Source organism: Protopterus annectens, chromosome 9.part0, assembly GCF_019279795.1.
Source record: "Protopterus annectens isolate FY-2018-M chromosome 9.part0, PAN1.0, whole genome shotgun sequence".
Taxonomy (NCBI): domain Eukaryota; kingdom Metazoa; phylum Chordata; order Ceratodontiformes; family Protopteridae; genus Protopterus; species Protopterus annectens.
The window spans coordinates 1,556,657,880-1,556,672,503 of NC_056743.1; the positions used below are offsets into that span (position 1 = coordinate 1,556,657,880).

The window sequence follows — 14,624 nt, forward strand, 5'->3', positions numbered from 1 at the left end:
TAATTTTGTTTTTTAACTCAGTATAATCTTGTTCTTTTAGATTGGTTCACGTCTTTTGGTGGCAGTAAGTCTATATCATCATGTTTCAGCTGTTTTAACATTCTTTAACATTCTTGTTTAACTTATTGTAACAATGCTGTTTATTTGCTGTTACATTTTTATTTTTGGATTATCTGTATATGTAAGATGTATTCTTAGTGAATAATTCCATATTTTTTTAGTTAATTTTATTAAGGGCTGTAATAATTATTCCACATAGTTTGAGTGATGTGAAGTGCTTATAAAATAAGTACTATAATAAACATAAACTTGAACTGTGATTAATAGGTAAAGAAATAACCACACTATGACAAACTTATATGTGACATTCTCCATAAATTAATATTTCTTTGGCCTTAGTCAAATCTTAATCATAAATATATGTCAATCAAATGTAATCATAGCCCGTATTGTCCATCAAGTTTTATAATTCATTTTTCAAGAACTTTTTTGGATGGCAAATACACCTACATGAGTATGTTTGGAATATATGCATATTCAAGATATATATGAAGAAAATGCACTGTAAAATGTAACTGTAATAATAGCATCTCCTTGTTTCTTTTGTAACAAAGTACATGTTTCACAACTAAAATACGTATCTGGAATTAGTTTGTAAGCCAAGGGATGTAACTGAATTGCAGGCAGTATCTCTGGCACCTGCATAACATGGCTGCTAACTGTTTGCTTCTGTCTTTCACTCTACATGGCAGAGAATACAGGAGGCTCACCTCCACTGATGATGTTTGCATTGTTGGCTAGCCTAGGGTGTCCCCCAGATGACATGGTCGTAGTATACTCTAAGACTAAATCAAATTTCTAAAGCTTTGGCATTTTTTTGTGGAATTGGGATGTTCTTCTGTTATAATTCTCAGCTGCTTATGTTCTGCAGTTAAAGAACACTAATATAAAATTCCTCCGTCAAACTGACCTGATTTATTATATCCCCCAGATGACATGGTAATAATATACTTTAAGACTAAGCTGAATTTCTAAAGCTCTGATTTTTTTCTTTCTTTTTCTTTCTTTCTTTTTTGTGGAATTGGAATGTTCTTCTTTTATATTTATCAGCTGCGTTTGTTGTTCTTGCAATTTTACAACATGCTTACTGCAGTTAAGGAACACTACTATATAATTTCTCCCTCAGACCAACCTAACTTATTATACTCTTTTTTTGAACTTAATTTGTTCTCTGCTACCATGCCATTTAGCTGGAATTATGTACTGACTGTCCCACACTTATGAGACCTGAAATTCTCAGATACAGATGGTCTCATGTAATAACCATGGAGTTTCCAGGGTGCAGTTACCTTAGCCTATCTTTTATCACAAACCCAAGATGGTAATACTAGGGCTTTGGTGATTGTATACTTTACTTCCGTGTACATAAGCCAGAAGGTCACAGTCACTTATTTCATCATCTCATACAATCTCCTATAATTTCTTAGGGTTATTATGATGATAGATATCTTCATCTAGCCAAGCTTGCAAGACAAAGAAGTGGTGTTTAAAACCTAGATTCATGCTGATACAGGTGGCACGCCTTCCTACTGTGCTGGGGGGGTGACCCTGCTTTACCACCATATTGTTGCATTTACCCTTGAACTCCAGGTGCTTGCATGTGGCATAGCTTATTGCTGTAGAAGCATTAGAACAGCTCACTTAGGTATCAGCTAACTATGAAGGATAACTTTATGCAGAAAAAAAATGAGACATGAAGTATTGTGACATCTGGGCAAAGTGATTACCTAGGTAGGACTGATAGTCTGTAGTTGCTCATTTGTTCTGTGTTTCCCTCTTTAGACTACTTGTTTAAATCAGATTTACAGCCCTCTGCTAGTGACAATCATAGTATTGTTGTACATTGAGATAGCTAACATAGAATTTGCAGAAACTATCAGTGCATAGTAATAAGTATAGGAACCAGTTGTTGAAACTTACCTTGAACTGTTTGCCAGTGATTGTCTGCATTTCTGACTCCTGACCAATGACAAACTTGTTTGTCAAAGTTTTCTCTGGATAGATCTGTGTCCATACAAATTCATTGCCATTTTGAATGACCTCGGTAACTACTTTAACATTCCTTCCCTTTTCAATGAGTTCATCAGAAATACCTAAACAAATTGAATCAATTCCATATGTTTATTAGTGAGTTGAAAACACAATCCCTAAACTCACAGATCTTTTGGTAAATTCTAAATCCCCAGCACAGCTGCATAATTAGCTGAATTAAATACTTTAGAGTACATTTCAAAAGACCTAGTAGTCACAGACTATAACGCAGTCTAGTCAAACTTGATATTTATCTGAATGTGTTTGTATAACATGATCTAAAATCAAACTTGAAGTATGCCATGCAGATTCATCACTGCTAATGTTAGGTAGGTAGTGCTAGATTTGAAATCTGTCAGTTTGGAAAACTGTATCAGTCTTTAACCTGAACCATTTATAACCGGACATACTTAAAGTACTGAAGTGAATATTTTTCTGGCTATCTTTCAGAAAAAAATATGGCTTAGAGATCCCAAAACATACATTTAGACCTGTTTAAACAAATATGTGCAACATAGATCTATATATAATAGGAATAGAAACAGGAATATTTCACTAACAATACCGTTTTGCTTGTAGGAGGTAACAAATAAAAACCTTGTGTACATTTCTGCACACTTTTACTGTTCTTGGGGTACCCAAAAAATCCTATAGAGTATAGAGTAGTAATTTTGTAACAGCTCACCTAATTCCAAATTTCTCCATTATATCTCACCTTTTCCATGCTATTAAAGGAAACATAAACAAACTGTCTTTCTTTATTAATGACTACATGTGGGTATGTCAACTAGTATGAGTCCTTTTATTTTGTTCAGACTTCCTGATGCAGTAACTGCTTTGCTGTGTTATTTCCTTAGCTATTCCATCATGCGGCTTCTAGTTGGCTGCAGAAAATCCCAAAATCATCATCAGATTTGGAGTATCAGTTTGAGCATCACCCTGAATGGTTCTTTATTTTTTTGTCAAAGGTTTTGTCTTACAGTGTAGTTTTCTATGGCTGCTTTGGAGGCATGATATCAATCACTGAGTTTTTTGTATTACTTTAGAAATGTTAGACCTGCTTTGTTCACTTTTTTATATAAAGTAGAACTACTCCCTAAACACATTTCTTTTTTTCCTTATGTATATTTTCCTTCTCACAAAAATGTTCAAATTACTGCCACATGTAGAAAATAGGACTCGGCCCCTTTTTAATCTTCTGTACCATTTCTGTGCTATTCAGAATCGTCAGCACAAAGCCTGTTAGTACAAGTGAAATGTCACAATACTTTATTTAAGAATTTGTTTCCCTGACTTTTGCATATCTTAACTATCTCATTTTAAGGTTTATGTTAAAAAGAACAGCAAGGTGTTTATAGCCCTTTTTTTCTTTCCCTCCAATTGAGGACATAAACCATGTGGTTGTGGAGATAGGCAGCTGTTTTACTACATACTGTCATTTATATCTGAATTTTTTCCCTGCCTCTTAGACTAGACATTTATTAAGCCTTTGAGAGTTCACAGTTTTCTTTTTACTGACTTTTCTCAGTCTAAAAATCTGATATCAGAGATAGAAACAGACTGAAACAGAAACTGCCTGATTTAATCTAAGTTCCATTTTTGTTGTATCCTTGAAACTTGACAAAGAACACAAAGCAGTGACTGTGACTTAAAAAAATCACTGTTTCCAAAGATTCTAATTCTGAGAACTGCAATTCTAAGTAGATGTGGATAATATATCACACATGAGGGCAGTGATAATAAGCTTATCTTTAGGGAATGCAGAATATGGTACTAAAAAAAAGATAGGTTAGCCAGAAAGCAAAATCACATTTCGAGATCGACCTCACCGGATAATTTTGGATGAAACAAGGTAAAATTTAGAAGTAACCATTAAAAGTGCTGGAAGGTCATTTATGTAACATAGAAAAGATAAGATTTAAAAAATTATTTCAATTTCTGACTTATTAGACCTTTAAATGTTAATTTGTGTGTCTGATAGTGTAAATGTTTTGCTTTCTTTTCATATTTTTCTTGTTTATGTTTTTTTTTAACATTGCCAGTTACAACCATTCTTTTCTAAAGGATTTTCCTATCAGACTGATTTTTATGGGCATAGCCTCTTACTACTGGTGGAAGGTATTTCAGTGAAACTGTGTACTTTCTTCTTTGTGATAACTATTTACATGTTTATAGTACATTTCAGATAAGAAAGGAGTAGGAAACTCAGGATAAATGGTTGAAAAATATAGGAAAATGTATTCTGATGCAATCTAGTCTTACGACTTAGAAATAATTATATTTTTTTACAGCTGTACAATTCCAGTTTTCATTTATGTTATTGTAATTAATAACAGAGGGCTTAACACATTTTCTCAGTACAAAACTTGCAAGAATCATAGACATTCAGCAAAAGTGGTCACATGAGGTTTCAAATTCAGTTTCTTTGAGTTTAATTATAATAATCTTCCATTTTTTAATAAAAATAATGCTTTGAGGAAAATTATATATGTTCTTTCCCCATTTATGTATTGTTCTTACTAACTTTAGGAAATGAAGTGCAATTATTTTATACTATACTTAGGTAATTGTCCTCTTATACAAATCACATTTTCATGCAGTCTTTTAGGAGCTGTCAAAGCCACTGCTGGGATAAAATAAATCCAGAAGCTGTGAGAATTGTTTTTGAGGGGATATGGATCTGAGACAGAAAGTGCTACAAACTTCACTGTCATTGATTGCTGTTATTGGATAATGAAGAATATTGGCTAAGATTCCGAAAAGCTTATTGTGATCAGGAAGCCATAATAAGAGCAGTTTCCCCCTCAGAGAAAGCCTTTCCAATCTGTAGACAACCCTTCTGCTGAGGTTTCATGCTAGCTGGAGCTTCAGCATGGATGGCCATCCCACTGAATGAGCCACATGGTAATGAAACAATCTGAGAAAGGGGCTAATGCTAATTAGCCATTTGCTCTCTCCCAGAAATGCTAGCAGCTTCAGAATTATGCTGCTGAGCTGTGTAAATTTACATGGTTGGAAGAAAAAGTTAATATTATCAAAAGATGGATGGGTCCCATTCACTCCTATGGAAGCAGTCTTGGTGCAGGTATGTTCAGCAAAGACATGGGGTAGGGGATCTTAGTATGTATGTGTGTGTTTCAGTAGGTGGCATGAGTGAAATTATATGAATGTTTGCATGTGTGTATATGCATGTGCGTGCCTGTGTGTGTGTGTGTGTGTGTGTGTGTGTGTGTGTGTGTGTGTGTGTGTGTGTGTGTGTGTGTATGTGCATGCATGCACACCCAGGTGTCTGGAAGTGTGTGTATGAGTGAATGAAAGTGCCTTTGTCAACATGTTACATGGGCCACCCAAGTAAAAACTGCTACATTTACAGGTCTGACAGTACTAGTGTTAAACAAGGCAATTCAGAGATATGCTATTGAGATGCTAATGAAGATGTTTTTCGTGTTTCACTGTTGCAGTCATTACATTTGGGTTATCTGCTTGCAGGTAGCCCTCAGTCGGCCTGATTAACAAAGTTTTGGGTCCTGTGTCAGTTGCTGTCTCTTCTTCCATGACGTCAGGTCATCAGGGGTATAAAACATGTAGCTGACGTCTTTACATCAGTCTTTCTTGCCGGGCGGTGCCCGAAGCAGAAGCAGTTCGCAAGTGCCGGTCGGCCGACTCCTGAAATTTTCATTTTCGAGTTTCAGAACCGAAGTCTTCAACTAAAAGCTAAGCATTGGGGAAACTTTTTCTTGCTCTAAACCGATGTCAGTAAAAGTAAATAATTGCATTTCTTGTGGAAAGCAAATACCTCATAAAGATTTTCATTTGTACTGTATTCCTTGCCTAGGCCCTGACCATGACGTATCTCACTGTCGATTTTGTGCCTTATTTAAACCACGAACTATCCATCATCGGTATATTTGCGCTTCTAAATTTTTTGGTGCTCAGTTCAATTATCCTGATATGTCTTCGGTAAGCCATCCAACTAACGACATTCCGAAAAAACACAAAGATAAAGACAGAGACAGGCCACCCAGTTCGCCGGTACTCAGTGAGGTGCTTTCGCAGCCCCTGATACCCGCTACTTCAGATTCGCAGGCCTCTAGTGAAACCCATTCAGAGTCTGGTATGCCGCGAGGTGCTTCAACTGTGGAACCTGTGGATGTTTCTACCTTGGATGGGTCCAGAGCCGCTGTGCAGGCACCGGCTTCTGAGGGTATATTCAGGTCTACTGACTTGCATATTAAACTGGAGCCGTCTTCTTCTTCAAGGCCTAAAACTCAAACCATGCCTAGAAAACTGACACCCATACTGCATGGTCAGGCCTCTATGCCTAAAGAACAAATGATAAGAATGACTGAAGACCTTATTACTTTAATCAGGAGAAGCCAACCTTCCCCCTCTGAGAGACCTAGGACTGAGTTTGCTTATGATACTTCTGACCAGGATTCTGAAATTTCTGCTTCCTCTGATGACCAGAATTTACCCTTATCTACCTATGAGGATTTTGATGCTGATAGCTCTATTCCCTCTGCTCCACCCCCCCCCCCCCGGAGATTTCTCATTTGGTGAAACCTTGCATACTCTCAGGGAGCTTTTTCATTGGGAAAGTCAGGATTTCTCTGATTTTAAAAAGAGGCTTAGGGATTTCTTACTCCTGCCCCAGCACAGGCCTTTAGCTATACCTCCTGTACTGGACATTGTTGATGATGCCTTTTCAGAATCTAGCATGACCCCTGACTCTTTACCTCCTGCTTCCAGAAAACCTGATAGATATTACAGGGTTCCTGACTCTCACAAGTTCTTTTTCAAAAATCCTACTGCGGATCCTGAAACGATTTCACAGGGACCCAAGGGCATTAAAGCTACTACTGCAAAAAATCCTACCCCCTCTGATAGAGACTCCAGGGCGTTGGATAGATGGGGTAAGAAGGTATACACTTCTGCAACTTTGGCCATTAGGGCCTTGAATTGCCAGTTTCATATGATAAAGTATTAGCTGCATATTATTGGATTGCTTTAACAGAAAATGATGTTGATTCCTGATTGTGCTGAAAATAAGGATTTACAGGATTTTATGCATTCTGCTGAACAAGTTGGTAAACATACATTGCGATGTGGTTTTGATTCACTAGAGGCATCTTGCAGGGCTGCGGTAACTGGGTCTATACTTAGAAGGCATGCTTGGCTTAAGGAGAAATCCTTGCCAGATCATGTTCAAGCAAAATTACTGGATGCTACCTTAAATCAGGGCCACCTGTTTGGCAACAAGGCAGAAGAAGTTCTTAAAAAGATGGAGGAAAAAGCTAAATCTATGCAAACTGTTAAAGACTTTTTACAAGTACAACCTCCAAGATTTAGTAAGCATTGGCCTTCTAAGAATTGGTCCTTTCCTGCCTCTTCCAGACCTTCTCAGTCCAAACCCAGATCCAGTAGAGCACCCAGACTTCAATCCCAGGGGACGCACAGGACTAAGCAGTGGGGGGCCTCCACTTCCAAATTTGGGAGTAATAAAACTCCCCCCTATGGTAAACTGTCTCAACGACTTCTTTTTAAAACTTCCAAGCACTTCTCAACTGACTGCCCCTTTGGAGGGAAAGATTGCACTTCATGCAAAGAACTAGAGACTCATTACCCAGGACAAATGGGCTTTAAATATAGTGTCCCGAGGATACAGATTTCACTTCCACATGTCACCAACTCCAAGCGGTTGGCTGGATCTACCTCCAAAGCAGTGGGCAGTGGCCCAAAACAAGTACTCTCTCTCTTAAGCATAGGGGCTATTCAATTGGTACCAGAAGAGAAAAAGGGATAAAGTTTCTACTTAAGATTTTTCCTGGTACCCAGAAAAGACAATTCATGGTGTCCTATCCTGGACCTGCCTACTCTAAACACCTTTTTGGTGATTCCAAAATTCAAGATGCTGACTCTTCACCAGTTGCTTCCAATGCTAAGCAAAGATGCCTGGTTGGCAACACTAAATTTAAAGGAAGCATACCTGCACATCCCAATCAGGGAATCTTGCAGAAGATACCTACGCTTCAAAACAGGCTACACGCACTATCAGTTCTCTGCACTGCCCTTTGGCTTATCTACTGCACCCAGGGTATTCACAAAATGCCTAGCTCCAGTCATTGCATTTTGCAGGCAAAGAAATATTCAAATATACCAATACCTGGGCGATTGTCTAATTCAGGCAGAAAACCAGGACATACTTTTGAATAATCTGGCTTTTGTACAGAGGGTGCTAACTTGTCTGGGGTACACCATAAATGAAAAAAAATCACACCTGGTACCCTGTCAACAAGTTATATTCCTGGGAGCAAGCTTGAATACAACTTCCCAGATGGCTTTCCTTATGCCAGAGAAACAAATTCACTTGACAACCTATTTCAAACAAGCGGTCACAAAAACCCTGCTATCTGCAAGGCAAATACTACAAGCCTTGGGGTTCATGGCCTCCTGCATTCTTCTAATTCCATATGCAAGACTGCATATGAGGAAACTACAATGGTATCTAAAAAACCTATGGTGTCAACATTCTCAGGATCTAGAAGCAATGATTCCTATCATTTCTTGACTACGCCTAGAGTTTCTTTGGCGGGCAGAGGCCTGCCACCAAAACAAGGGACTACCATTCACACTACCCCCTGCCACCTAAAACCCTAACAACAGATGCATCAGACTATGCATGGGGGGTGGGGGTGGGGGCGCACCTGGCAGGGAAGTGCATTCAGGGCAAATGGAACCCAGTTCAAATGCACCTTCACATCAATCATAAAGAAATGTTAGCTGTACAGAATGCTCTGACAGCCTTCAAGGACCACATTCTTCCAGGACAATTAATGGCAAGGACGGACAACACCACTGTTATGTGGTACATAAACAAGCAGGGGGGGGTACACATTATTACCCCCTCTGCAGACTAGCCATGGCATTGTGGAACACAGCCTTGAGCTACCAAGTACATCTACAAGCTGAATTTCTGCCAGGAAAACTAAATACACTGGCAGATGGACTAAGCAGAGCCTCATGGACCCACACAAGTGAAAACTGGAACCAAGGATTTTTAACATGTTGACAAGCAAATGGGGGAGCCCAGATATAGACCTGTTTGCCTTCCCCCAGAACTATCAGTTGGAAAAATTTTGTGCAAGGACCCCCCACAGACAAACTTGGAAAGTGGATGATCTGTCCTTCAGCTGGAAAAACCTATCAGGTTATGCCTTTCCTCCTCTGCCTCTCCCCTCCAAAGTACTACTAAAGATCAAACAAGACAAACTAAGGATGTTTTTGATTGCACCAGCCTAGCCACACCAACACTGGTACCCCCTCCTGCGCAGTGTGTCACTTTTGGCCCCATGGCACCTGCCTCAGACTCCTACCCTGCTGTCTCAGCAGGAGAACCAGATTCTGCACCCTCAGCTTCAAACACTGAACCTAGCAGCCTGGCTAATTACCTAAGCTCTCCTTTACCATCCCTCAGTAAACCAGTGATGGATGTCATTTTAGAGGCAAAGAGGTCTAGTACTAGAAAATCTTATGCTGAAAAATGGAAAAGATTCTGTGCCTGGAACCAATCTCAAGGGATGAGCACAGCAGTGCCCAGTTTACCTCAGATTTTACAATACTTAACTGAGATGCTTCACAAGGGCCTGTCTTTTTCCTCAACAAAAATTCACGCCTCAGCCATTTCAGCTTGTTATAACACAGAACCTCCCCTCTTCTCTCTTCCACTGCTCAAGCAGTTCCTCAGAGGGGCCAAAAATTTAAGACCACCCAGGAGAGCTCCAACTCCAGCCTGGGACCTTAACTTTGTATTGGAGAAACTCACCCTTCCTTCTTTTGTGCCAGCTGCTACTGCAGATTTAAAATTCCTTTCTTGGAAAACAGCTTCCCTTTTAGCCAGCACCTCAGCAAGAAGGGTATCTGAATTACAGGCCCTTATGGCAGTGGAGCCTTTCATCATCTTTCATGTGGACAGGGTGTCCCTCAGGACCAATCCCTCTTTCATGCCAAAGGTGGTATCCAGTGTGGCCTTTAATCAGTCCATTCATTTGCCTACCTTCTTTCCTAATCCACAGAACAAAGGGGAACGGATACTGCACTCCTTAGATGTGCACAGACAACTTAGATTCTACTTGGACAGGTCTCAACCTCAAAGGAAATCTGAACAACTGCTGGTGGCATTTGCTGCAGGAACAGAGGGGAAGGGTATTTCAAAGTGAACCATCTCCAAATGGATAGGCCATTGCATTCACTTCTGCTATAAGCACCATGAAAAACCTATCCCACAGGGGATCAGATCCCACTCAACCAGGGCTGCATCTACCTCTGCAGCCTTTTTCAGAGGTGTACCTACCAGGGACATCCTAGAAGCTGCTACCTGGAGTTCTGTACATACTTTCACCAAGCATTACCATTTGCCAATTTTCTATAAATCCAGAGCTGGCTTTGCCACTGCAGTTTTGCAGGGCCTTATAGCTGGTCCTAATGCTATCTAAATTCCTCCTCCCATCCTTAGCTTTGGGAATCTACCCAAATGTAATGACTGCAACAGTGAAATACAAAGAACATAGTACAGTTGTGTACACTTACCATAAATGTAGATGTTCAAGTGTATTCACTGTTGCAGTCCTGGTTACCCTCCCTCCAGCCCCCCGACTTCGTTTGGCTATACCTCTTCTCTCCTTTTCAATGCTTAAAAGCTTTTTGGTGTATTTGCTTTTTTGTTTGAGGTATAACCTTGTATATTTATAGATTTAATTGCTTCTCATTAGGGGGACACCTGACATCTGTGGCAAGAAAAACCGATGTAATGACATCGGCTGCATGTTTTATACCCCTGATGACCTGACGTCACGGAAGAAGAGACAGCAACTGATGCAGGACCCAAGACTTTGTTAATCAGGCTGACTGAGGGCTACCTACAAGCAGATAACCCACATGTTATGACTGCAACAGTGAATACACTCGAACATCTACATTTATGGTAAGTGTACACAACTGTACTTTTTACTCATTGTAGTCATAGCTGTCTCTGAATTGCATTTTCTCATTGTCATGTAAATTGACTTACCTGTGTTGCCAATTTAAATGAAAAGTATGAATCTTTCAGCATCCTAGGGAATGTGTCAACCTTTAGTAACAAAATACTAATAATAAAAAAATCAATAGTTATAACCCAGGAAACCTTCCCTAAATGCTATGCAGAGTTAATGTTCTTACTACCCTTAGACTCTTATCTCATTTTCCCAGTATGGATGGTTCATATAGCTTCTGTTAGAGATTAAGAAAAGGTAGTTTTAAAAAAATGTTGTATTTCTAATGTATGTGCATCTTTATGGGTGCAATTGAATAAAATAATTCTGCCTTTTTCATCTCTTAACTCTTAAAAATGTGGTATTGTTTTTGTTTAAATAAGTGATTAAAGCAAATGTTGCTGTAGTAAAAATGCCTTGGTAAGTCATGTTACTCAGAGATATCATTTGTTACATAATATTCAAAGGCTGTTAAGAGCTAATTGTTTTTCTCTTGGTTGTTTCTTTTTTTTTCTCAATTTTTTTTATTTTCAAATACATTTGAATGAATTCCATAGTATTTATACATAACATCTTAAATAACTATGTATATTAGCCTGACACTATAACAGATCTTAATGCATACAGTTACTTTATAAGTATGTCCAAACCATTATCAGAGTGTCTGATCAATTATTGTATAGTGTCAATCAATAATAAAACTTTTCCCCAAGGGTTGTTGATAAATTGCTTTGGATAAATTCTTAGTTCTTTAATTTTAAATTCCAATAATGCTGTGGTCTTCAGTAGGCTGTATAAGTCTTCCAAAGTTGGTATTGTGTTTGCATTCCATCTTCTTGTTATACACTTCCTTGAAATTGCAAGTATAGTCCATACTAGATACATGTTTGACCTGTTCAAATGAGGACCTTCATTCACATTTAATAATACAAGAGCTTTAGTTAAATAAAATGATTCATTAAATAAAGCTGGTAGAAAGTTATTAATACCATTCAAAAATGGCTTAATTTTAACATAATCAAAGAAAATGTGGTTCCAATCAGCATTGTGTACTTGCTCACATCTCCAACATATTCCTTTTATGGAAGAACTCATTTTACTGATTCTCTCTGGGGTTACAAATGCTCTGTGCAAGCATTTCCAATTAAAAACTTTTCAGTATTGTGTAAATAATGTATATTTTATCGATAATAAGATATTTGTTTTAATATCTTCAGTTAACTGTATTGAGTGTCCTTTTGTATTATATATTTCCAGCATGAGGTGTTGTTTTATAGTTTATCAATATTTTGTAAAATTTTGAAATACTGTTTCCCATATCAAAGTCATTATATATGATTTCATATATGTATTTTATAAATTTAGGTATTTCTTTAAATAAAGAATTGTTAATTATTCTACTTAAATCTTGCGAATATGACCGAATACTCTGTAAAGTTAGTCAGTCCTGCTGTGGAATTTTGTATGTTGTTTTTATTACTTGCATATCTAAAACATTTAGTTCTTTGATACATTGGAGCCAACAAACAAATCCTTTATGTTCCCAGGAATTAATAATTTATATATTTTATGTGGAAAGTTCTTTGTGACTATAAATGGTGTTAAAAGGTCAAACCAGATTTTTAAATCTATATTTGCATTAATAATTTTCCTAAATGAGTCAATGTAATAATTAATCATATAAGTTTTAGTGGGTTTAGTTATGTTATATTGCATACTAATACATATGTGTCATGGCAAATTGTTTTTATCTGTTATTTGAAATTTCTTTTTGTAAATCAAGTTCATTTATTGATATTACAGTTAGTAAATCATTCCACTTTGCAGAGTAATTTGGACTTATCCAGTCTGAGATTGTTTTAGATATTGATGCTTTTATATCTGCTTCTATATCAGGAAAGTTTAATCCTCCCGGTTTCCATGGTCTAATATGATGTATTAAAGCTATTCTGTTTCTTTTGGGAATCCATAAAAAATTTATTAGGCATGAATTTATTTCTTTAAGTATATTCCTTTCTGGTAACAGTTGTATTGCCAAGGCTATATATAGGATCTTCGGCAGTAAAACCATTTTTATTAACTGTAGTCTATCTTCAAATGTTAATATTATTTTGTTCCATTTTTTCACAGACATTTTAATTGTATTGATGATATTATTGTAGTTTTTTGAGACTAATTCATTATTATTCTTGCATAACTCAATTCCTAGATATTTTAAGGTAGATTCTTGTTTCCCTATGATGTGATCCCCGTTAGTCTGCAGTTCTTTGTTTTTATTTCAAAATAAAATTTTTGATTTTGATTTATTTAAATGGAGTCCTGAAATCATGTGAAATTTATCAATTAATATATCTAATTCTTCTAATGTCTCTTTTGTATTAGATAATGTTAGTAATAGGTCATCAGCAAATTGCATTACTTTAGAATTGTATTGTTGATAAATATCTATTCCTTTGATTTTTATATTGTTACGAATTGAATCTGCCTATATTTCAATAGCCAGAGCAAATAGAATCGGTGACATGGGACATCCTTGTTTAGTGCATTTTGTTATATGTATAGATTCAGAGGTAAAAGGACCTAACTTGACATATGCTAAATTATTTGTGTATATATATATATATATATATATATATATATATATATATATATATATATATATATATATATATATATATATTCTTTAGGAGATGAACAAAGGATGCAGGAAATTCAAATAGCATTAGGATTTTGAATAAATAGTCCCAATTTAGGGAATCAAAGGCTTTCTCTATCTCTAAGCCATTTATGAGTGTTTCTTTATTTTCTTTATTGACATAATCTATAAGAGAAATTATCCTTTTAATATTGTCGTGTGTGTCTATGATATATAAATCCAGTTTATCATTATTTATTGTTTAGGATAGTGGTATTTTCATTCTGTTAGTTAATATTGTCATAATATTTTATAGTCATTCCCCGGGATTCATGAAGCACAGCGCAAGGCCGGTGTAAGGCTTGCGCTGGCAGTGCAGTGTATAATCGGAGTAGCAGCGCCACATGCATAGTAATGAGTGCGCGCCGCAACCACAGACACATGCAGAGGGCACGTGTGCGAGCCCAAGTAGGATGCGCCCGTAGGCGTGGCCAAGCCGGCAGGCGATGAGCAACCTAAAGTGCTGACTGTCACAGGCCGCCTGCAATAGTAACCACACCAGCCAGGGTCCGCGGATAATGAAACGTACGCAGAGTATGCAACATAGTACCCGTTCACACAAAACGGAGAACCAAACATGAACCCACGAAGTCCAAATTGTACCCGTGCAAGGAACAAAGGATACGCGTAATACCGTGTCCGTCACGCAATGCACTTTCAGTGGGCATACCCAGTGAAGGTGTACCGCAGCATGTCAGCGTGCCGCACCTACACACAAGTAGCCCCATGAGCATGTTCACCAGCAGTGGTGAGAGTACACAGCCGGGCAGCCGTGTCGATATAACAACCAAAAGGAAACCAGATACCCT

General features: G+C 37.6%; 1 protein-coding gene across 1 annotated transcript in view; it reads right to left on the minus strand.

Moving 5' to 3' along the window:
- LOC122810719 (gastrotropin-like) overlaps positions 1-14,624 on the minus strand; it is a 98,584-nt gene that overhangs the window by 17,756 nt on the left and 66,204 nt on the right. The window contains exon 2 of the mRNA XM_044082283.1: positions 1,981-2,153. Within this exon, the coding sequence (XP_043938218.1) occupies positions 1,981-2,153 (173 nt within the window). The remainder of the gene's footprint in view (positions 1-1,980; positions 2,154-14,624) is intronic.